Source organism: Artemia sp. Qi Xiang Cuo, chromosome 8 (assembly GCF_049724085.1).
Source record: "Artemia sp. Qi Xiang Cuo chromosome 8, ASM4972408v1, whole genome shotgun sequence".
NCBI classification, from domain to species: Eukaryota; Metazoa; Arthropoda; class Branchiopoda; order Anostraca; family Artemiidae; genus Artemia; species Artemia sp. Qi Xiang Cuo.
This window is the reverse complement of record NC_142801.1, coordinates 4,414,321-4,436,618: the sequence shown is the minus strand read 5'-3', so window position 1 is coordinate 4,436,618 and position 22,298 is coordinate 4,414,321. Positions and strand designations below refer to the sequence as shown.

At 35.3% G+C, this 22,298-nt stretch overlaps 1 protein-coding gene across 3 annotated transcripts in view; it reads right to left on the bottom strand.

Annotated features, from left to right (window-relative positions):
• Positions 1 to 22,298, bottom strand: part of LOC148949084 (uncharacterized) — a 121,231-nt gene that overhangs the window by 72,657 nt on the left and 26,276 nt on the right. For all 3 annotated transcript variants that reach the window (XM_089093158.1, XM_089093157.1, XM_089093159.1), the window contains 3 exons: positions 11,071 to 16,569; positions 10,130 to 10,272; positions 4,784 to 4,866 (listed from right to left, as the gene is read on the bottom strand). In XM_089093158.1, coding sequence (XP_088949284.1) covers positions 4,784 to 4,866; positions 10,130 to 10,272; positions 11,071 to 16,569 — 5,725 coding nt within the window. The remainder of the gene's footprint in view (positions 1 to 4,783; positions 4,867 to 10,129; positions 10,273 to 11,070; positions 16,570 to 22,298) is intronic.

Here is a 22,298-nt window from a genome sequence, read left to right as displayed (position 1 = left end):
GTTCATATAAGATGTTTAAGTAATAAAATGTTCATTAGTGTAAATTAAATTCACACTCTGTACATTAGTGCTATATGATGTACATTAATTGCTAAGGGCCAACTGGTAGAATTTATTCTTCAATGTGCAAGACAAAACAATGTTCAATTATGTTCATTAATGTAAACTATGTAATAAAATGTTCATATAAGATGTTTAAGTAATAAAATGTTCATTAGTGTAAATTAAGCGCACGCTCTGTACATAGTGTACATTAGTGTTCTATGATATACATTAATTGCTAAGGGCCAACCGGTAGAATTTATTGTTCAATGTTCAAGACAACACAATGTTCAATTATGTTCATTAGTGTAAATTATGTAATAAAATGTTCATATAAGATGTTTAAGTAATAAAATGTTCATTAATGTAAATTAAATAAACCCTCTGTACATAGTGTACATTAATGCTCAATGATATACATTAATTGCTAAGCGCCAACCGGTAGAATTTATTGTTCAATGTTCAAGACAACACAATGTTCAATTATGTTCATTAGTGTAAATTATGTAATAAAATGTTTAAGTAATAAAATGTTCATTAGTGTAAATTAAATGCACACTCTGTACATCAGTGCTCTATGATGTACATTAATTGCTAAGGGCCAACTGATAGAATTTATTCTTCAATGTGCAAGACAAAACAATGTTCAATTATGTTCATTAATGTAAACTATGTAATAAAATGTTCATATAAGATGTTTAAGTAGTAAAATGTTCATTAGTGTAAATTAAGCGCACGCTCTGTACATAGTGTACATTAGTGTTCTATGATATAAATTAATTGCTAAGGGCCAACCGGTTGAATTTATTGTTCAATGTTCAAGACAACACAATGTTCAATTATGTTCATTAGTGTAAATTATGTAATAAAATGTTCATATAAGATGCTTAAGTAATAAAATGTTCATTAATGTAAATTAAATAAACCCTCTGTATATAGTGTACATTAATGCTCTATGATATACATTAATTGCTAAGGGCCAACCGGTAGAATTTATTGTTCAATGTTCAAGACAACACAATGTTCAATTATGTTCATTAGTGTAAATTATGTAATAAAATGTTCATATAAGATGTTTAAGTAATAAAATGTTCATTAATGTAAATTAAATAAACCCTCTGTACATAGTGTACATTAATGCTCTATGATTTACATTAATTGCTAAGGGCCGACCGGTAGAATTTATTGTTCAATGTTCAAGACAACACAATGTTCAATTATGTTCATTAATGTAAACTATGTAATAAAATGTTCATATAAGATGTTTAAGTAATAAAATGTTCATTAGTGTAAATTAAATGCACACTCTGTACAATAGTGCTCTATGATGTACATTAATTGCTAAGGGCCAACCGGTAGAATTTATTGTTCATTGTTCAAGACAACACAATGTTCAGTTATGTTCATTAGTGTAAATTATGTAATAAAATGTTCATATAAGATGTTTAAGTAATAAAATGTTCATTAGTGTAAATTAAATGCACACTCTGTACATTAGTGCTCTATGATGTACATTAATTGCTAAGGGCCAACCGGTAGAATTTATTATTCATTGTTCAAGACAACACAATGTTCAGTTATGTTCATTAGTGTAAATTATGTAATAAAATGTTCATATAAGATGTTTAAGTAATAAAATGTTCATTAGTGTAAATTAAATGCACACTCTGTACATTAGTGCTCTATGATGTACATTAATTGCTAAGGGCCAACCGGTAGAATTTATTATTCATTGTTCAAGACAACACAATGTTCAATTATGTTCATTAATGTAAACTATGTCATAAAATGTTAATATAAGATGTTTAAGTAATAAAATGTTCATTAGTGTAAATTAAATGCACACTCTGTGCATTAGTGCTCTATGATGTACATTAATTGCTAAGGGCCAACCGGTAGAATTTATTGTTCATTGTTCAAGACAACACAATGTTCAGTTATGTTCATTAGTGTAAATTATGTAATAAAATGTTCATATAAGATGTTTAAGTAATAAAATGTTCATTAGTGTAAATTAAATGCACACTCTGTACATTAGTGCTCTATGATGTACATTAATTGCTAAGGGCCAACCGGTAGAATTTATTATTCATTGTTCAAGACAACACAATGTTCAATTATGTTCATTAGTGTAAACTATGTAATAAAATGTTCATATAAGATGTTTAAGTAATAAAATGTTCATTAGTGTAAATTAAATGCACACTCTGTACATTAGTGCTCTATGATATGCATTAATTGCTAAGGGCCAACCGGTAGAATTTATTGTTCATTGTTCAAGACAACACAATGTTCAATTATGTTCATTAGTGTAAATTATGTAATAAAATGTTCATATAAGATGTTTAAGTAATAAAATGTTCATTAATGTAAATTAAATAAACCCTCTGTACATAGTGTACATTAATGCTCAATGATATACATTAATTGCTAAGGGCCAACCGGTAGAATTTATTGTTCAATGTTCAAGACAACACAATGTTCAATTATGTTCATTAGTGTAAATTATGTAATAAAATGTTTATATAAGATGTTTAAGTAATAAAATGTTCATTAGTGTAAACTAAATGCACACTCTGTACATTAGTTCTCTATGATGTACATTAATTGCTAAGGGCCAACTGATAGAATTTATTCTTCAATGTGCAAGACAAAACAATGTTCAATTATGTTCATTAGTGTAAACTATGTAATAAAATGTTCATATAAGATGTTTAAGTAATAAAATGTTCATTAGTGTAAATTAAATGCACACTCTGTACATTAGTGCTCTATGATATACATTAATTGCTAAGGGCCAACCGGTAGAATTTATTGTTCATTGTTCAAGACAACACAATGTTCAATTATGTTCATTAGTGTAAATTATGTAATAAAATGTTCATATAAGATGTTTAAGTGATAAAATGTTCATTAATGTAAATTAAATAAACCCTCTGTATATAGTGTACATTAATGCTCTATGATATACATTAATTGCTAAGGGCCAACCGGTAGAATTTATTGTTCAATGTTCAAGACAACACAATGTTCAATTATGTTCATTAGTGTAAATTATGTAATAAAATGTTCATATAAGATGTTTAAGTAATAAAATGTTCATTAATTTAAATTAAATAAACCCTCTGTACATAGTGTACATTAATGCTCTATGATGTACATTAATTGCTAAGGGCCGACCGGTAGAATTTATTGTTCAATGTTCAAGACAACACAATGTTCAATTATGTTCATTAATGTAAACTATGTAATAAAATGTTCATATAAGATGTTTAAGAAATAAATGTTCATTAGTGTAAATTAAATGCACACTCTGTACATTAGTACCCTATGATGTACATTAATTGCTAAGGGCCAACCGGTAGAATTTATTGTTCATTGTTCAAGACAACACAATGTTCAATTATGTTCATTAGTGTAAATTATGTAATAAAATGTTCATATAAGATGTTTAAGTGATAAAATGTTCATTAATGTAAATTAAATAAACCCTCTGTATATAGTGTACATTAATGCTCTATGATATACATTAATTAATAAGGGCCAACCGGTAGAATTTATTGTTCAATGTTCAAGACAACACAATGTTCAATTATGTTCATTAGTGTAAATTATGTAATAAAATGTTCATATAAGATGTTTAAGTAATAAAATGTTCATTAATGTAAATTAAATAAACCCTCTGTACATAGTGTACATTAATGCTCTATGATGTACATTAATTGCTAAGGGCCGACCGGTAGAATTTATTCAATGTTCAAGACCAACCAATACAATGTTCAAGACATTTGTTGAAATGAGGTATTTCTCTAAATTTTGTCATCACTAAATGACTAAAAATTATTTTATTCGTATCTAAGTCTAAATACGAGTCTATATTAAGCATTAAATAATTGTACCACAAAAAAATATCGTATGTTATAAAAAGAGGCTTAATGCTATGGGGCTGGGGGACAACTGCCCCTCTCATGTCTCGATTTGCCCCCCCCCCCCCCCAGCTGAAATTTAGTTTCTTCAAAAATCTTGTCAAAACTAAGATAAGCCTGCATAATTCATGGACCTTTATGGAACTATATGGCTCATTTTTCAGTTTTCACAGTCATTTTCACTTGATTTGGAAAAATTTGCTCCAATTTTGACCCCCCCCCCACCCCAGGATTTTGAAAAAATTACACCACTGGTAGTAAAACAAAAATTGTGGCTATAAAATAAGATTGACAGTGTAAAACTTTCCACCTTAAATTTAGTAACAGTCCTTCAAAAAATCATTGAGAAAATACCACCTCTAAGGAACAAAAGTATCGAACCATCCTTAACAAAATCCTGGCTACAATATTAATCAGTTTTAATGTTTTTTATCGATACTATACCAACTATCGACAAAAAACAAGGAGTCAATTTCCTACCTTGAGTATTATTATTAGATGACTCTGATAAATTATTTCGCTCCTATACCAACTATCCATACTATATCGATACTATACAAACTATCGGCAAAAAAATAAGGAGTCAATTTCCTACCTGGAATATTATTATTAGGTGACTCGGATAAACTATTTCGCTCCTATAACAACTATCGATATTATACCAACTATCGACGAAAAAATAAGGAGGCAATTTTCTACCTTGAGTATAATTATTAGGTGACCCGGATATATTATTTCGCTCCTATACCAACTATCGATACTATATCGATACTATACCAACTATCGACAAAAAAAATAAGGAGTCAATTTCCTACCTTGAGCATTATTATTAGGTGACTCGGATAAATTATTTCGCTCCTCCTCCGCTTCAGTTGATCTCTGTTCTTCGTGAATTTGCCTTAAAAAAATATTCAGGGAGTTCTAGTTGCTAATATACAAAATAAAAGTTGGAGGGAGAGAATAATGAAAGAGATAGGATTTAAAGGGTATTGGTGAGCCAATTAAACACAGACCAAAGGAAAAGAGAAAACCAAGACGGAAATGACCAGCACCAAAATTATGTCGTAATTAAATAAACAAGTTTTTTTTTACTAAAATTAAGGAGCGACATTAAAACTCAAAACGATCAGAAATTGTTTCATATATGAAAGGGGCTTCCCCTCTTCAACGCCTCGCTCTTCACGGTTAAGTTTTTTATTGTTTTAAAAAATAGAGTTGCGAGAAAGAGTCAAACTTTAGCGTAAAGAGGGACGCGTTGAGAAGGGACAGCCCCTTTCATAGACGGAATAATTTCTGTTCGTTTTAAGTTTTAATGTCGCTCCTTACTTTCAGTTAAAAAAAAACTTGTTTTTTTTATTTAGTTTCGAAAGGCTTTTCAAGTAATAGAGGTTCGAATTTGGCTCACCGTACATAAAAATTAAAACGAAATTTACCTATTAACTTTGGTATACTTATTCCGTATATGAAGGGTTGCCCCTCCTCAATACCTTGCTCTTGACGTTAAAGCTGTTTGCACTTTTAAAAAAGCTTTCTTTTCTAATTAAACGGCCCCCGTGTTTGAGCGGCCGCTTTTAAAAATTTAGGACAAAAGTCAAACTTTAGCGTAAAGAGCAAGGTATTGAGGAGGGGGCAACCCTTCATATATGGAATAATTTCAGTTCATTTTTCAAATAATGCCGGTAAATCTGACTCACCCTCTATGAAATATACCCCTTCTCCTCACAGAAGACTCCTCCGTGGAAATTTCATCCAACGTAAAGTGCAACCCACCCCCCAGTCGAATTCCCTCCATGCAGTTTCATCCACAATGAGAATCCTCCCTCCCAGTAAAATTAGTTGCGGAGGATTTGGCCTGAAAAAATCTCCTTTAGCATTCTTTCATTTGAATAAGACTTTAATCTCTAATCGGTTTCTCGATCACTCCAGATATGCCACCTTCTGTGGAAATTATTTCCCGAAAATCAAAACACGCGAAAAACATCCCCCTGATCATCTCCACATGAAAAAATTTGCAAAGAGAATGTAAGACAATTAACAAGAATTTCGTATAGCAATTCTGTCAAATACCCCCAGTGTAACATTTCCCCTGGAATATTCACCACCCAGAAATTTCCCTCCCTAAGGAATATTTTTCCTATAGAAATCCAACCCAATTATAACCCCGTCCCCCCCGAAAAATGTCTGTATACTTCCCAATAACAAATGCTATACGTAAACAATGGGCTAATTTCACGACTTAAAGGCCTCTCCCTACGGACTGTGAGGGGTAATTTTGCACCTAAAGACATAATTGTTTGATCTTTCAACTATACTGGTCAAATTAGCTATCTCGAAATTTTGATCAGATAATTTTGGGGAAAAATGGGTGTGGGAAGGGCCCAGTTTCCGTCCAATCTTTTTGTTCACTTAAAAAGGACACTAGAACTTTTAATTTCCGTTCGAATGCAACCTCTCCCGATTTTCTAGAACCATTATTTCAATAACATCACCCCTCGAAAAAATACAACAACAAAAAATACGCATCCGTGATCTGTCTTCCGGCAAAAATAGCAAAATTCCATATTTATGCAGATAGGAGCTTGAAATTTCTACAGTAGGGTTCTCCAGTACGCTGAATATCACGGCGTGATTTTCAAAAAACTTGATGAATATTATATATTTGGAATCAGCATAATAAGCTGATTCTTTTGATGTATCTATTGATATTAAAATTCCATATTTTTGTGTTTCATTTACTATTGATCCGAGTCACTCCTTACTTACAGTTCGTTACCACAAACTGTTTGAAAGAGGGAAAACTCAGGTCAAGATATTCGATATTGGTTACTGGTTGTTATACATGAAAGTGCGAAGGAGAAGAGATAAGAGAGGATAAAAAGAAAGAGAGAGAGTTATGAGAAGAGAGAAATACTACTACTACTACTAACAACTCATCGCAGCACCAAGCCACCTGAGGCCAACACAGCTACGAACGCTTCTCCTACATCCCAATCTATTCAAAGCCTCCCTTTTTACACCGTCCCAGGAAGTTCCCATTTCCTTTAATCTTTCTTTATGACGTCCTCCCACCCCAGCTGCTGACGACCTGCTTTCTGTTTAGCCCTAGACGGTTGGCCAAAAAGAACGATCTGTAATCCTTCATCCGTAGAACGTGCCTTACGCATCTCAACCTTTCTCTTATTACAGCCCTGGAAAGCGGGATCTAACCACACTTTTCGTACAGCTTACTGTTTGGAATACTGTCAGTTTGGAATAATGTTCAGCCATATGTCGTCCTTCATTCGCACAACATGCCCTAACCGTCTCAACCTTTCTTTCGTTATAGCCCTAGAAAGCGAGATTGAACCACATTTTTCGTACAGCCTACTGTTTGAAATACGGTCAGTCAGCCGGGTACCCAGAACAATCCGTAAGCAATTTCTCTGGAGAACATCTAGCAAATCTTTATCCGGCTTTCGGAGCGCCCATGCTTCAGAGCCATATTTGACCACGGTCATCACTGTAGCTTCTAATATTCTATCTTGGTTTGCAGACTTATCTTCCTATTCTTCCAATTTTTTTAACTGTGAAAAAACACCTGAGCCTTGGCTATTCTACTTTTAACTTCTTTACTGCTCCCACCGTCTTTACGAATAATACTACCAAGGTAAGTGAAGCTGCCCACCTGATCAATCTTTTCATTATCCAACGTCACCTTTTCATCTTCACTTATTCCTAGCCTTAGTACCTTAGTCTTCTTAACATTAAATTTCAAACCTATTCTAGCACGCTGAACTTGCAAAACCTCTAAAAGTTCATTTATTTTGGTCAAACTTTCATCTAGGATGCTTAAATCGTTAGCATAATCTAATTCCAGGAGAGTTTTTCCTCCCCATTTGATTCCGTGGTCTCCCATTGCTTTTCCTTTACTTCTTAAGACAAAATCCATCAAAATGATTCATACAAAGAGGGATAGAACACAACCCTGCTTAACTCCTGATTTAATAGGAAGCCGGCTGCTTCTCACTGTCCGAATTTAAAATTTGTCATTGCTTTTTTTTATCGACTCCAGGATATTTACTTTTAACTGCCATTGTCAACTGTCATCTAGAATCTGTCATTACTTTATTTTGTCGACTCCAGAATTTTTTGTCGACTCCATAGTACCTGTTTGATAATGCCAATGGTGCAAGGGTAATTGTATTACGTGTAGTATGTGGTAGTAATACCATCAATAGCAACTGATTCAATTATTCAATTAAGATTCGAATATTTAGAAAGAAAGTAATGAAACGGTAGTTCTGACCGGGGTTAGACATTTAACTCCCCCCCCCCCCCTGCAGAAAATACCCCCACAGAAAATTACAAATCGATATTTAGTCCCCAGGACGGTATCCGGGATTTTGTTTAGGGAACTGTTTTTCGGGAGGGGGGGGGGTTGTGAAAAATACTTTAGAAACACAAAAATGTGAAATTGACATTTAATCCCTCTTGATTTCTGGGAATATTTCTGGTCTACGCTGTAATTATGAAAGTAAACGTTAAACCACAAAACGAGCAAAATTTATTCCGTATAGCAGGGGGGACTGCCCCTTGCTCATCCCACCTCCACCTCATGGTCGCAGATACTTCGGAGGTTGCTCATTACGTCAGAAATTGAAAGTTGGTCCCGTTTTTTATAAGCCGAAAGTGACTGGAGACCAACCAGCCATGGAGGGGGGGTCCGCAGAAGGAGGGGTGTATTTTACGGGGAGAAACGCCGGCTCCCGTTCAGACGAACCGAATGTATGTATGAACCACGGAACCATTGGGAAGTAAAATTATATTTAGAACTTCGATTATTGTTGATATTTTTTATTAATTGAATCCTTTTTTATAATTAAAGTTTTTTCTTAATTGAAGTTTATTTCATCACCTAAAACTTGTTTACAGCTCAAAATCATAGCTTTTCACTTCTTATATTATATACAATTATATTATTTTGTTAAAATAGCCGTCTGTAAAATGGCACCGCTCATGGGACAGAATATACATATATACAATACAATTAAATTATTTTGATTAAAATGACCATCTGTAAAATGGCACCGCTTATGAACTGAATACTTTTAACCAAAACCCTTATAGCTTTGATATTATTGATTTGCCAAAACGCCAAAAGAGATAGATACGGCATCAATTAGCGTCTTACAATTATAAAACCGAAAATGTCCTCAGCATGGCTTCAAAGTACATCAAATTTCAAAAATGTAGATGGGGTGGCCTTGCCATTGCAGCGAAAGTGCGTATTTCTCTGGGTAAAAGCATCTCTAAAGAGATATTTTCCTAATCTTATTATGGCAAAAGACACTTTTTGGGCAAAAAAAAATGTCAATCGGCCAAAAATGTTTGGAAACTTTCTTGAGATGGTAATGCCTTATTATATTTACCCATTTAGATAGGATTAGTCGTTTCAATTAATTTTAAATTATAAGAGAAAAGTTTTTTTCTTCGAAGTTGAGTGCTATTGAAACATTTAATGAACAAAAATTAAAGTGAGTCAAGAAGTCAAGATTAAAACGGACAGCCTTTACCGCCGTTAAACATGGTGTTACCGCACTTACAAACCCTCAAAAAGCTAGTGTCATTTGCACTTCACTGAAAACACAATATTTTTTTGTAAGTTTTTTATTATGACATCTAAAAGTAAATACTGCACAAGCATGCAGAAATTATTTTTTTACATCAGTAAATTTACAACAACAAATTTATTTTTGTTAGTTTATTATGCTATAAATTTCCATCCATGTTTTCTTCCTTTTACATAAATTCCATTCAAGTGGACTTAAAATATTTTTTAAGATTTTATTTATTATTTTAATATCTATTTAGATACAAATAAAATCAAGATTAAAACATTTGTGGCAGTCAATTTAGTTTTAACATTGAAAACCCTTATTTCCATTATATATCAAATGCATAGGTAAGAAAAATGTTTAGACGAATGTTCCAGTCTTTGAATTTTCTCCATCGGCTAATTACAGACTTTATCGATTTGGCATCTGAACTGCTAAAATCATCAATAAAATGCATAGCCATGCTATAGCATATTCTCATCAAAATTATCTAATTGTAGGAATTCTTGGCGGTGTCTTAATACTACAATCAACGAAAGAGGTTGAAAAAACGAGTTAGATGAATACCTCTCTGAGGTATCGAGTAGTTCTTCCTCGTGCTCCAGATCAATTTCATAGTCAAGAGGCTCTGGTTCAGGCTCCTTAGCCAAATCAAAAACGGGGGTGGTAACCATATCTGATCTTGGTGTAGCTTCTTCTTCAGTAATTTCCTACATGTAAGATAAAAAAAATATTAAAGAATAGGGAGTTACGGTGATTTTAGCCAGTGAAATATTACACAGCATTGTGTTAATTCAGTAAATCTTAGTACCATGAACTGTTCAAGAGAGATAGAAGAGAGAGAGAGAGAAAAGAGAGAAAGAGAGAGAAAGAGAGAGAAAGAGAGAGAAAGAGAGAGAAAGAGAGAGAAAGAGAGAGAAAGAGAGAGAGAGAGAGAGAGAGAGAGGGGGGGAATCCCATCTTTAAAATTAATGATTTTCCTGAAGTCATTTTTTGGTTTTGGTTTAATTAAGCAAAAACAAAGAAGTAATATTTGACTTCTTTCTTACTTTCCGTAAAAATCTTATTGTTTGACAATATAAAATACGAGGGCCATTCAATAAGTAACGAGACAAAATACTGTAAGTAAAAAAACGATTTATTTAAGCAATAACTTTAGCTGCTTTTCAACACAGTACCCTGCAACACTTCTACATCTATGACCATTTATACACCATAGAGCCCAAAGAATCTGATGCCAGAGGCACAAAAAAATGAACAACGACGGGACAAGTTTGTTGCCGGAGACTGCGCTGAAAAGTAGCTTAAGTTTTGAAATGATTAAATAAACCGTGCTTGAGCTAGCGCGATTGGCCCTGTTACTTATTGAACAGCCCTCTGAACACTAGAAAATATGATATTTCCAGATTTTAATAGTGAAACCTCAAAATATATAGAAAGAAGGAAAAGAAAAAGAGAAAGAAAATTTAAAAAAACGGAAGATTTGAAAGAAAAAGAACTAAACACACCTTGCCTGCATCTTCAGAGCACATATTTCCCTCCGCAATAATCTCTTCTTTTTCTTCACCAAGCAGCTGCTTAGGAGAAGATAATAGCTCATCTTCTGAAGCGGTTGACTGCCCTTCAGGGCTTATTTCTGTTGCTGGATGTTGTACAGCTTCTGTGGAGGTTCTAGTGGGTGCAGCAGCGTTTAAATCAAAATTTGAATCATCACTCGTCTCAGGCAAATCAGCACTACTTTCTTCTTCATCTGTATGCACTGTTCTATGCTGACCCTGTAAAGTCACATCCTCTGCAGTTTCTGCAATCATCGAACCATCATCTTTCGGGGCAACTACCGTATCTTCTACGACAGGAGAAGCTGATTTTTCTTCTTGAAATTCTGTTGTATCTCTTATATCAATCGCTACCGTGGCTTGTCCAAAAACAACATCAGTCATTTTCGGAACAATCTCGGCGGCGGTTGTTTCGCCCTTCGATGATTTCTCAATACTTTCAGATTGATGCTCTAAAAATAAATCTTGAAACTTAGGAGGGGTTACAGTTTCTGGGTGGGGAACGATGATCAGTGTATCTTTATGACCCGGGCTCCCAGATACCGTTAAGGGAGCAAGATCAAGAAAACCTGATGATACTTCTGTGGGTGACTCTGACTTACTCGCCCGTTCAGCTTCAGCAAGTTTCTTTTCATGCATGATTTTTAAAGCAGTTTTTGAGACTATAGGTGACATTTTTGGTGAGACCTTAGTTGGTGATAAAAACAAAGTAGCTGACTTGTTCTCTGAATTTTTAGTAAAATCAGGAGTCCTAGGTGAGCTGATAGTTGGACTACCAGATATATCAGTAGAATTCACTTTCTTAGCTTGACTTTCTTTCCAGAACTCTTTTCCAGATTTGGGCCTTTCGGGTGATAGAAATATGTTAGTGCTTAAGGTACCGGCAACCATGTTTCCTTTTTTGTCTTTTACTAATTTCATCTCAACTATTTTCTGCCTTTTGTTTGATTTTTGTTCTTTGTCTCGAGATCTGCTTTTCTTTCTATCAGCATCTTTTGCATACTTCCTCTTGTTCGAGCAAGATTCATCTCTTTTTTGAGTGCCTTCTTCTAGAAACCGTGATACAGTTTTCTCTTTCTTCAGTTTATTGTCTTGGGAGTCAGACGTTTCTTGTTTTCGTTTCAATTCTCTTTCTCTACTTTTATGCTTCTTTTTTTGCATTTCTTGGCTTTCCTGATTTACCACTTTTTTATTTAAAACATCTTTTGACTTGTCTTGTCTTTCATGGCTTCCTTTTCTTCGTTCACTCTTTTCATCCAATTGAAGACTCTTTGGGTGTTCATGAGACCCAACTGCAACGTCTGCATTTGGCAAAATTGACCATTCTTTGTGTTTCTTTAGAAGCTTGTCTTTGTGTTTCTCAGAGAGGTCAAACCGATCCAATGATGTTAAAGAAATCGACTCTAAAGGAATTGAATCGTCGAGTATCTTTCGGGGGCCGTGCACGGTATAGCACGGCTTATCTATATTCATTTTTTTTTTAGATTTTCCCTCTACTGTAATTATACCTTCACTTTTACTATTTGATTTCTTTTTCTGAATCTTCCTTAGAATTTGAAGGTAAAACTCCCTGTCATATGATTCTTTTCCCTCAATTTCAACTAATCCCTTAGATTCTAATTCTATGGATTTCTTTTGTTTAGTAGCTGCTTCTTTTATAGTATGAATATGAGGTTCTTGAGGGTTTACTGCCTTTTTTTCAATTCCTCTGTCCTTTCGCTCTTTCTCACTTAAACTTTCAGCTTCCACTCGTGATGGAGCCTTGATACCGAGTTTCTTGATAACCTCCGCTTCCTTCTTAGTCAAACTGCCAGGTTGTTCAGTGCTTCCGGAGTTAGCAGAGTCATCAACGGATGCGTTACCAGTACGAGAATTCAAGTTAGAATCCACGCGCAACAATTTGTATTCTGAAAGAGGAGTTATACCTTCTAAACTTGAACCAGGTGAATTCTGGCAAACACTTGCTATTGAATTTCTATATAGCCTTGTTTCAATTTGACTGAGCAACACATTTTCAGGAGTCTCGTTCATGGAAACAGTGACTTTCTCTTCCGGACTACGAATATTATCGAGCCATAACCGTTGTTTCGGGGGACTTGAAAGTGGAGTGCTGTCATGAGAGGTACTTGTAGTTGTAGAATTTCGCACTTTTTCTCTTGGAACTTTGACTGTTACTGTACTTTCAGAATGTTTGTTAGAGTCTTTTAGAGGGGCACCGGCTTCAGTGGTTTCACATTTTGAAACAGAGCCATCTACATTTTCTTTCACTCTTAGAAGATTTTTCAAAATAAGGTGGGTCACATTAACAATAATATCAGAGGGCAGGTCGAGCTCTGTGGAGTTGCCAATAACAATAAAAGCCTTCGAATATTTTGCAGATTTCGGAGCTTCCTTGATAACCTCCTTTATTTTTTCTATTTTACTAGAGCTATCCTCCAGCTCCGAACAACAAATAGCTTCTATTTCTATAAGACACTTATGATCTTCCACCTCAGGCTCAGACGTCTCTTCCTCGCCAAGATCAGAGCTTAAATCAACTACTTCAGAAGAAGCTAAAAGCAAAGCACTTTCTTCGGGAAATAATTCCAAATGTGGATGAAAGGACACGGATTTTGACTTCTTGCGAGGAAACGGCGTCAGAATGGATTTCAGCTGAGCTTCATCATTAGCCCTGAAACGCGTAGGAAACGCGCTACCAGAATCTATCTTGCTTCCCTCAGGAATCGGGGAGGATGTTTGTGAGCTTAGGTCACATTCTTCACTTTCTGACACACACAAATCCTGGAATTCATTTTTGTCTTCTGTATTGTTGGTGCCACGTTTGCCAACCAAGCTTTCATCGTCAGCAAGTTTGGTTCTTTCTGGTACAGATGTGTCTAACTTAAGGTTATTTATATTTTCGTTTTTGTTTTTTTTTAATTCAGCCATTGAGGAAAATTCAGCAAGGATACTTTCATCCAATGAAGCTTTAGACAAGCAAGACACTGACAATAATCCACGGTCTAAGCGTAGCGGCTCTAGCTTTACATAAGCTTTAAAAGAATGATTTATTTGTTTTTTAAGAAAAAATTCTTCCCGTCTGCTTAGCCTTGAGCCTGTATTAACACGTATTCTAACAGGACTTGGAGATTCGTTGTCTCTTCTCTTTTGAGATAAGACGTTGAAGGAGTTACCCACTTGTTTAAGGCCCGGTACTTCAACAGAAAGAAAGCTGCATTCGTTTGAAAGTTTTTCTTTTTGGATTGGAGCATCAAGATCTGTTTCTTGTATGTCTCTTAAATCACCAAGGGAGTTAGTGACTTGATCACAATTATTTGCTGGAACTAGACTAGGACCCATTCGAACGTTCAAACATGTTGACCTTTTTGACAGTACTTCAGTAATGTTTTCGCAGCTGTTAGCAGGTTCAGGACATTGGTCTACCCTTGTTTTTTCTTTCTGATTAGGTAAATTCAAAGTATTCACTTGTTTTAACTCAGCAGAACATAGAGAGTTCTCATTTTCTTCAGACTTGTTCTGTCCTTCATCAAAGACTGCCTCTAACTCACTTAACTGATCAATCCCTGCCAGGAACTCCTTCTCCTCAATACACTCTGAAGTTCGAGAGTTCTTTCTTGGAGGAATAGGTGGTTGTGAACGAGATTGCTCTTCTTTTGTTGTACTTATAGCTCTTAATCGTCTTGTATTTCTTTCGGATACAGCGTCTCTCAAGTCGTCTTCATTGGAACACTCCTTTGCATGGGTAGAAGAACTAGAAGCAGGAGTTATTTCGGTCGTCGAAGAGGACAGTCTAGATATTAATATACTTTGTCGTTGACTAGATTCAAGAGAATCCTTTTGTTCCTTTCCAGTTTTTATCAATGAGTCCCTTGAACTTCTAGATCTTGACCTGCTCCGCTTGTTATTTGAAAGCTCATCACTAATCTGCCATTTCGACTCGTCTGCTCCAATGTTTTTTTGCAAAGATGATGATCGTCTTGTATTTCTTTCGGATACAGCATCTTTCAAGTCGTCTTCATTGCAACACTCCTTTGCATGGATAGAAGAACTAGAAGCAGGAGATATTTCGGTTGTCGAAGACGGCAGTGTAGATATTAATATACTTTGTCTTTGACTAGATTCAAGAGAATTCGTTTCTTCCTTGCCAGTTTTTATCAATGAGTCTTTTGAACTTCTAGATCTTGATCTGCTCCGCCTGCCATTTGAAAGCTCATCACTAATCTGCCCTTTCGACTCGTCTGCTCCATTGTTTTTTTGCAAAGGTAATGATAGTCTTGATCTTGGTCTACCACGCCCTCTCTTCAAAGGCCTATTTATCTCATTATCCTTCATTCCATCTAACCTATCAGGTTTTGTGGCAGTAACAAGTTTTGGCAATGTTTCCAATGTACTTCTACAAGACGCTTCCGTTTCTTTGGGGTTATTTTGTTCCTGATTTACAGCAGTTACGCTCTGATACTTAGAGCTTCTACTATGCAAAGTTGTAATGGTCTCGCACTCGGACTTGCTGTTTTTCCTAGTATTTTTATTTTCTGTACCTGGTTCTTCTTCAAATTCCGTTGTTTTCAGAAAATCAACTTTTTCTGAATTAGTAATGCTTCCTGAACTAGCATTGGGTGAGCCAATAGGAGTACTTAACTGATTGCTGCACCTTTTGGGCATACTTTCGATGTTTTTAAAAAAATCTTCAAATTCAGAAGCATCAGATTCACCATCTTTATTGGTTTTGTCAGAATCAACTCTTTCTTCTGCAATACTATTAGTAATATCACCAGACTGATCATTTATAGTTTTTTTTTTGGTTGTCTTTTGGGGCTGATTTGAAACACTGCCCTTTTCAAAATCATCACTGGAAGAGCTCTGACTGATTTGTACCAAGCTTGATCTACAGCGAGGCTTTGGGATCATCACAGAAACAATTGAAGAAGTCTTGAAATTGTTTTTACCACCCCAAACATAAGTTGCGCTACCTCTTGAGACGTTGGGGGTTTCCCCTGATGTATCAGCAGATCCTGTTTTAGACAGAAAACCTGGATCCACAGAGGAACGACCCTGGCCTCTCTCCAGTGAAACCTGGCTTTCCCCTGGCGTTACTAAGTTTTTTGCCGAAGCAATTGGACTTTTTCCTGAGATATTTGGGTTTCTTTCTGGTTTACCCTGGACTTTTCCTGATTTGACTATCGAAGACTTTTCCAAAACCCTACTAGACCTTTCACCACATTTATTAGCGATTTTTTTAGTTGGTGATGCACTGGAACTCGAACTACCAGCCACAGATGTAATGGCTGAGACTGATAGCTTTTTGGCACTATTGGGTAGGTTCTTTTTTATGAATTCCACGCGAATCATCTTGGACTTCCCTTTAAACTTGGCACATGGTGTTCTTGAAGAAACCAACTTTTTCTTCTTTATGTTTGAAGCGCTGACTGGCTTCAAACTCTTTTGGTGCTTCTAGAAAAAAAATATTTTTAAGTACAAAAGTGAAAATCTTAGAATCAGGACTTTACTATGTTTTAAATTTTGACCCAAATTTAACTTTTCAGTTACTTTTGTGGTTTGATGAAGGTAGCTACAAATTGTAAATGTTAAGTAATTGTATATTATATATTTTAGGTTAGATTATTTTAGTTTCATATATTTTTTTTAGTTTTAGTTTTTCTCTACACTGAAGACGCCTTGTTAGATACGGGTGAAATAATCGTTTGATTTTTGTTGTTTTTCTTCGTTTTCATTTATTGGCCATAGACCAGTTTGTCGTCTTTATATTCAGTTCTTTCTGTTTTTTGTCATGGCTGGCCAGTTCGGCTTTAGATCTTTTAAACGAGAAAGAGAAATGAGCCTTAGATAAAAAAAAATTCTAATCAATGGATATGTTTGAAAGCAGTATCAACATACTAAATCTGTTTTATAGCCTGACATTTTCAGAACATTACAAAATTTTGTCCTCTATGGCTATGAAATTAGTTTATTTACAAAGTTTCAGAATTTTGTCTCATGTAGCTTATGAGGTATAAAATAGTAAGTTTAAAAAGACGTTGATTTCAGTAAATATTATTATCTTCAAACAGAGTATCTTAGTCTCAATTTGAATAGAGACATAAATATTTGTCTTACATTCCAGCTTTTTTATTAAATTTTAATGTGCGAAGGACGTCAAAATTAAAACATTTCTGCCTCTGGTTCTACCTTAGCTCGATTCATACCCAAAAGTAAGAATTTTCCAGGATTTTTCTTTTGGTTGTTGCAAAATTTTTGACATGTTTTGCGTCGTGAAAAGTTCTCCTTTGCTGCTACACTGAACTATGAAAGAAAAATAGACAGAAACTAATTCAATACTTTTATGATACTTTTCCTTTCTACATAACAAGACTAACTGGACCATTGTAACACCTAATTTATCTGCATCTTACCATAGAGCATTGCCAGCATCAATAGTTTTTTACAACCATTCGCAATTAAACAAATAGTGGGAATATGTAAAAAAAAAAAATAATAATAAAAGTGATGCTTTCAGAATTAAAAGAAAATGGGGATTCTACTGATATGTGGATGAACTCAACTGAAGGAATAAATAAAACAAAATCGGACAACCTAATTCGTCTGTCTAAAATATTTTCTTGTATTAGATACATCAATTAATTAATACTTTGAAGTGTTTAATATTGAGTAATCATAGGCAGTGCAATAGCGCTGCCTAAGTAAAGACGATTTTGGCACAAGGTATTATTTTCTTCTTTTTTTGATTTTTTTTTTTGTTTATTTTAGACCAGGGCACTTCGTGTCGAAGGAGTTGTCGTAGAAACTTCTAAAAGGGCTCATTTGATTGGAAATTGGAAGGGTTTGTGCCCTTTTTAATAGCCAAAAGAGACTCGAAGGCAAATAACACCCCTTCCACGCCCACCATTTCCCCAAACACATCCAATTAAAATTTTGATATAGCCATTTTGTTCAACGCAGTTGAAAGATCCGGAAATTATGTCTTTGAGCATGACAACCCTCCCAGAGCCTTCAGGGCAAGGGTTGTAAGTTATGCCCTGGGGGCATATAAGGCTTTTTATAGAAAGCGTTGTCTTAGAAACTTCAAAAAGGGCTCATTCAATTGGAAATTGAAAGGGCTAGTGCCATGTTTTATAGTTAAAAGCGATTGGAGGGCAACTAACCCCCCTCACTCGCTCACCATTTCCTCAAACACATCCAATCAAAATTTTGAGATAGGTATTTTGTTCACCGTAGTTAAAAGGTCCGGAAATTATGTCTTTGAGGATGGCAAACCCCCCACAGACCTCAGGGTAAGGGTTGTAAGCTGTGCCCTGGGGGCATATAAGGTTTTTATAGAAAGTTTTGTCATAGAAACTTTAAAGTGCTCATTCAATTGGGAATTGAGAGGGCTAGTGCTCTTATTAATAAGAGTGATCTGGGGGCGAATGTCCCCCCTGCCCATTATTCCCCCAAACATTTCCGATCAGTATTTTGATATTGCCCCTTTGTTGAACCTAATTGAAGGGTCCGGAAATTATGTCTTTGAATATGAAAACCCCCCTCCCCCACATCCCTGAGGCTTAAGGTTGTAAGCTATGCCCTGGGGAATATAAGGTTTTTATAGAAAGCGTTGTAAAAATTTCAAAAAGTGTTGGAATTTGAATTCGGAATTCGATTGGAATTTGAGAGGGCTATTACCCTTTTTAATAGTCGAAAGTACTCGGAGGAAGAATCACCCCCCTCCCCGTTCCCTATGCCCATCTTTTCCAATCACCATTTTGATATGGCCATTTTGTTCAACGTAGTTGAAAGGTCTGGAAATTATGTCTTTGAAGATGACAACCCCCCTTCCCCCTTAGCCCTCAGGACAAGGGTAGTAAGTTATGTCCTCGGAGCATATAAGGTTTTTACAGAAAGTTTTGTCGTAGAAGCTTCAAAAAGGGCTTATTCGATTAGAAATTGAGAGGACAAGTGCCTTTCTTTATTAGTCGACAGTGATCAGAAATGACCCCCCCCCACGCCCATAATTTCTCCAAACACTTCCAATTAAAATTTTGAGATAGTCATTTTGTTCAACGTGTTTGAAAGGTCTGGAAATTATGGCTTAGAAGATAAAAAATCCCTCAAGCCCTCAAGGCAAGGGTTATAAGATATGCCCTGGGGGCTTATAAGGTTTTTATAGAAAGCGTGATCATATAAACTTCGGAGGGGGATCATAGGATTGGTAATCAGACACTCTAGTACTCTTTTTAAGAGTCAAAGTGATCGGAGGGCAGCTAACACACCCCCCCACATACACACACACACACACACTTCGTATTGTCCCGAAATGCATCTAATAGAAATTTTGAGATAGCCATTCTATTCAAAATAGTTTAAATATCATATAACAAGGATTTTGGGGTTGGAACAAACCCCAGAGATTAGGACCAAGGGTTGTAAGTTATGTCCAGGGGGGTATTTAAGGTTTTTATGGAAGGGATGGTTGTTTAACTTTATAAGAAGCTCATTTGGTTGAAAATTGGAAGTTCTAGTTCCCGTTTAAGCGTCAAAAGTGACGGACGGCATTTAGCCCCCCCCCCCCCCTCCTCTCCTACAACCCCTCCTTTCACCAAACGCATCTGATTGAAATTATGAGAGAGCAATTTTTTCAAAATAGTCCTAAGAATGAAACCCAAAACGAACAGAAATTAAAATAAATAACAGTCAAACTCAAAACGAGCAGAAATTAATACGAGTAGGGTTCAAAACCCATATGCTTTCTAAAAGCCAGAATATAATTTGTACTTTACTGAAAAAATTCTTTTAAATGTTTTCACTTTTATAACCTTCAGAGATCAAAAGTTAATTAATATTTTAAGGAATAAATATCAGCATATGTTAATTAAACTGAAAATGCACATTCATTTGAATTTTTTTCAGTAAAGAACAAATTATATTCTGGCTTTAAGAAAGCATAGGGGTTTTGAACACTACTCATATTATTTTCTGCTCGTTTTGAGTTTGACTCTGTTATTTATTTTAATTTCTGTTCGTTTTGGGGTTTCATTTATTTATTGATACTGATTTAGCTATTCAATAATATGTATTATTCTTCTCAATTCCTATTTCATAACAAGATGTTAAGGTTATATTCTTAAATTGTTTTACTCATTTAATCCCTATTTTTTTGTTTGTTTTTTTTTCACCCAGATTTCTGCCAATTAATGATAGTGTTTGTCTTTTGCTACAACAGTCAGGATAATTACATCTTCAAAAGCTCCATGATGATATTTTTGTCTTTCATTTTCTGCTGATTGTTCACACACGTTCCTCATTTTCAAACTTGGCGCCCGTTAATATGACTGTGTAAGCTTCCACTAAACCAATTTAAAGAACTAGATTTCATTTTTACTGTCCTTGGTAATAAATTTTATACGCAACACAAGTACTTTCGGAAATATAAATTGTTTGCCCAAAAAAAGTTTTTTGTAGCAACTTAAAGAAAATATAGATACTTATTTAGTAGCCGGTAAACACATGAGAAGTGAAGTTTGGTTAAAGATAATGAATTAAAAAAAAATATGATAAAAATATAATAGTTTAGAAACAAATTTGGGCTATATATTTGCACATAGGGGGGGGGAGGGGGTAAAGCATAGCATGTATTAAATACGTAACCTAACCTAACCTAGGTACCTTTTCCCCCCTAAACCCCCAAAAAACTAAAGTTTAAACATAATTCCCGGAGTGAGAAACCACTTGTTTATTCAGCTTCTCATAGGAATTACCGGGTAATGTCTATTTGTTCTTTGCTTTTCTCGAGTGGCTGTCTCGCGTGTTTACCGGCTACTAAATAAGTACCAAAAGATACAATTGTAGAATTTTGAAAAAACAAATGCTGCTGATTGGTGCAAGCTTAAAAAACATGCAAAATTGCAACTTAGCAATCACAGATGTTGTAAAGTTGTTACCAAATATTTACCGAAGGATCGCCGAATTTCAGATAACACTTACACAAGGTGGGGTGTCCCAAGCATAGTGGAAGGGTGGAAAGAGTGATAGAGCTGTCCCTGTCATTACAGAGACTATGGCAGACGTGGCGGAACTGCGCGGCACACATAGCACCCACATATGCACACCAGGTGGCAGACAGTTGGAGACTCCTCGATGCGTGCAAAAAATTCGGCAACCCTTCAATAAGCACAAGTAGGGTGACAAAGCAATGGTAGACCAGCCCAAATTATGGAAGAACATAAGCCTAATAGCTTTTCACTGTATAGACATGGAAATGAAAATGTATACACCATTAATTACCTTACAACTTAAGAACTTGTACTTATCAAGGGATTACCCAATTGGTGTACATCTTGGAGTGCCACGTGTGATACAGTTTTGCCATGTGTGGCATAGTCCCTACAAGGTTCGGCACCACTTTGGCCACGCTTGGTACCCACCACCTGTTGTTCGTGATTTCCGAAATTCGGCGACTCCTCAGTACTTCTTTGGTAATACCTTATAAATTTCCCAGCTAAGTTGAAATTTTGCATGCGTTGTAAGTAGTGCTATAAAATTACCCTACTACCCTTCGTTCATTTTTCCACACGCCTTTAATGTTTCAAGTGAAGACCCTTAGCCTAACCTTAGATATTGCTGTTTTGTCCTTTTGAAAAGTTTCCTGAAGTGTGCTTTGATTTTGTCTCACACTTCCCTAAACATTTCTAAATGTTTTACCTTAATATCCTCAGCCTTTTTGGACACTCAAATATGCCACTTTTTCCCCAATAGCCAACCTTGTATATAAACACTTGACTTACATGTATATAAACAGTTTGTACATAAACAACTAATTTATCGTTAATTGGTAAGCCTATTCTTTCGCCCTGGGCTCTCAAACCTCCAAAAATCATTCATTTTGCTAATATTTTCATCTAGGATGCACAAATCATGAGCATAATCTAAGTGTAGGAGAGTTTTACTTTACCAGTTGATTCTATACCTCCTATAGCCTTTGCTGTGTTCCTTAGGATAAAATTCCTCAAAATAGGAGATAGAAGGCAACCTTGTTTACCTTCTGATTCAGCACAAAACCAGCAACTAGCCTCATTTCCTACCTTAGCCGCAGCAATGTTAATCACTTAATGTATTTATCCGGTATACCATACGAGGATAGGGCCTTCACTAAAACTCTTCTATCGGCTGAATCAAATGGTTGCCCATAA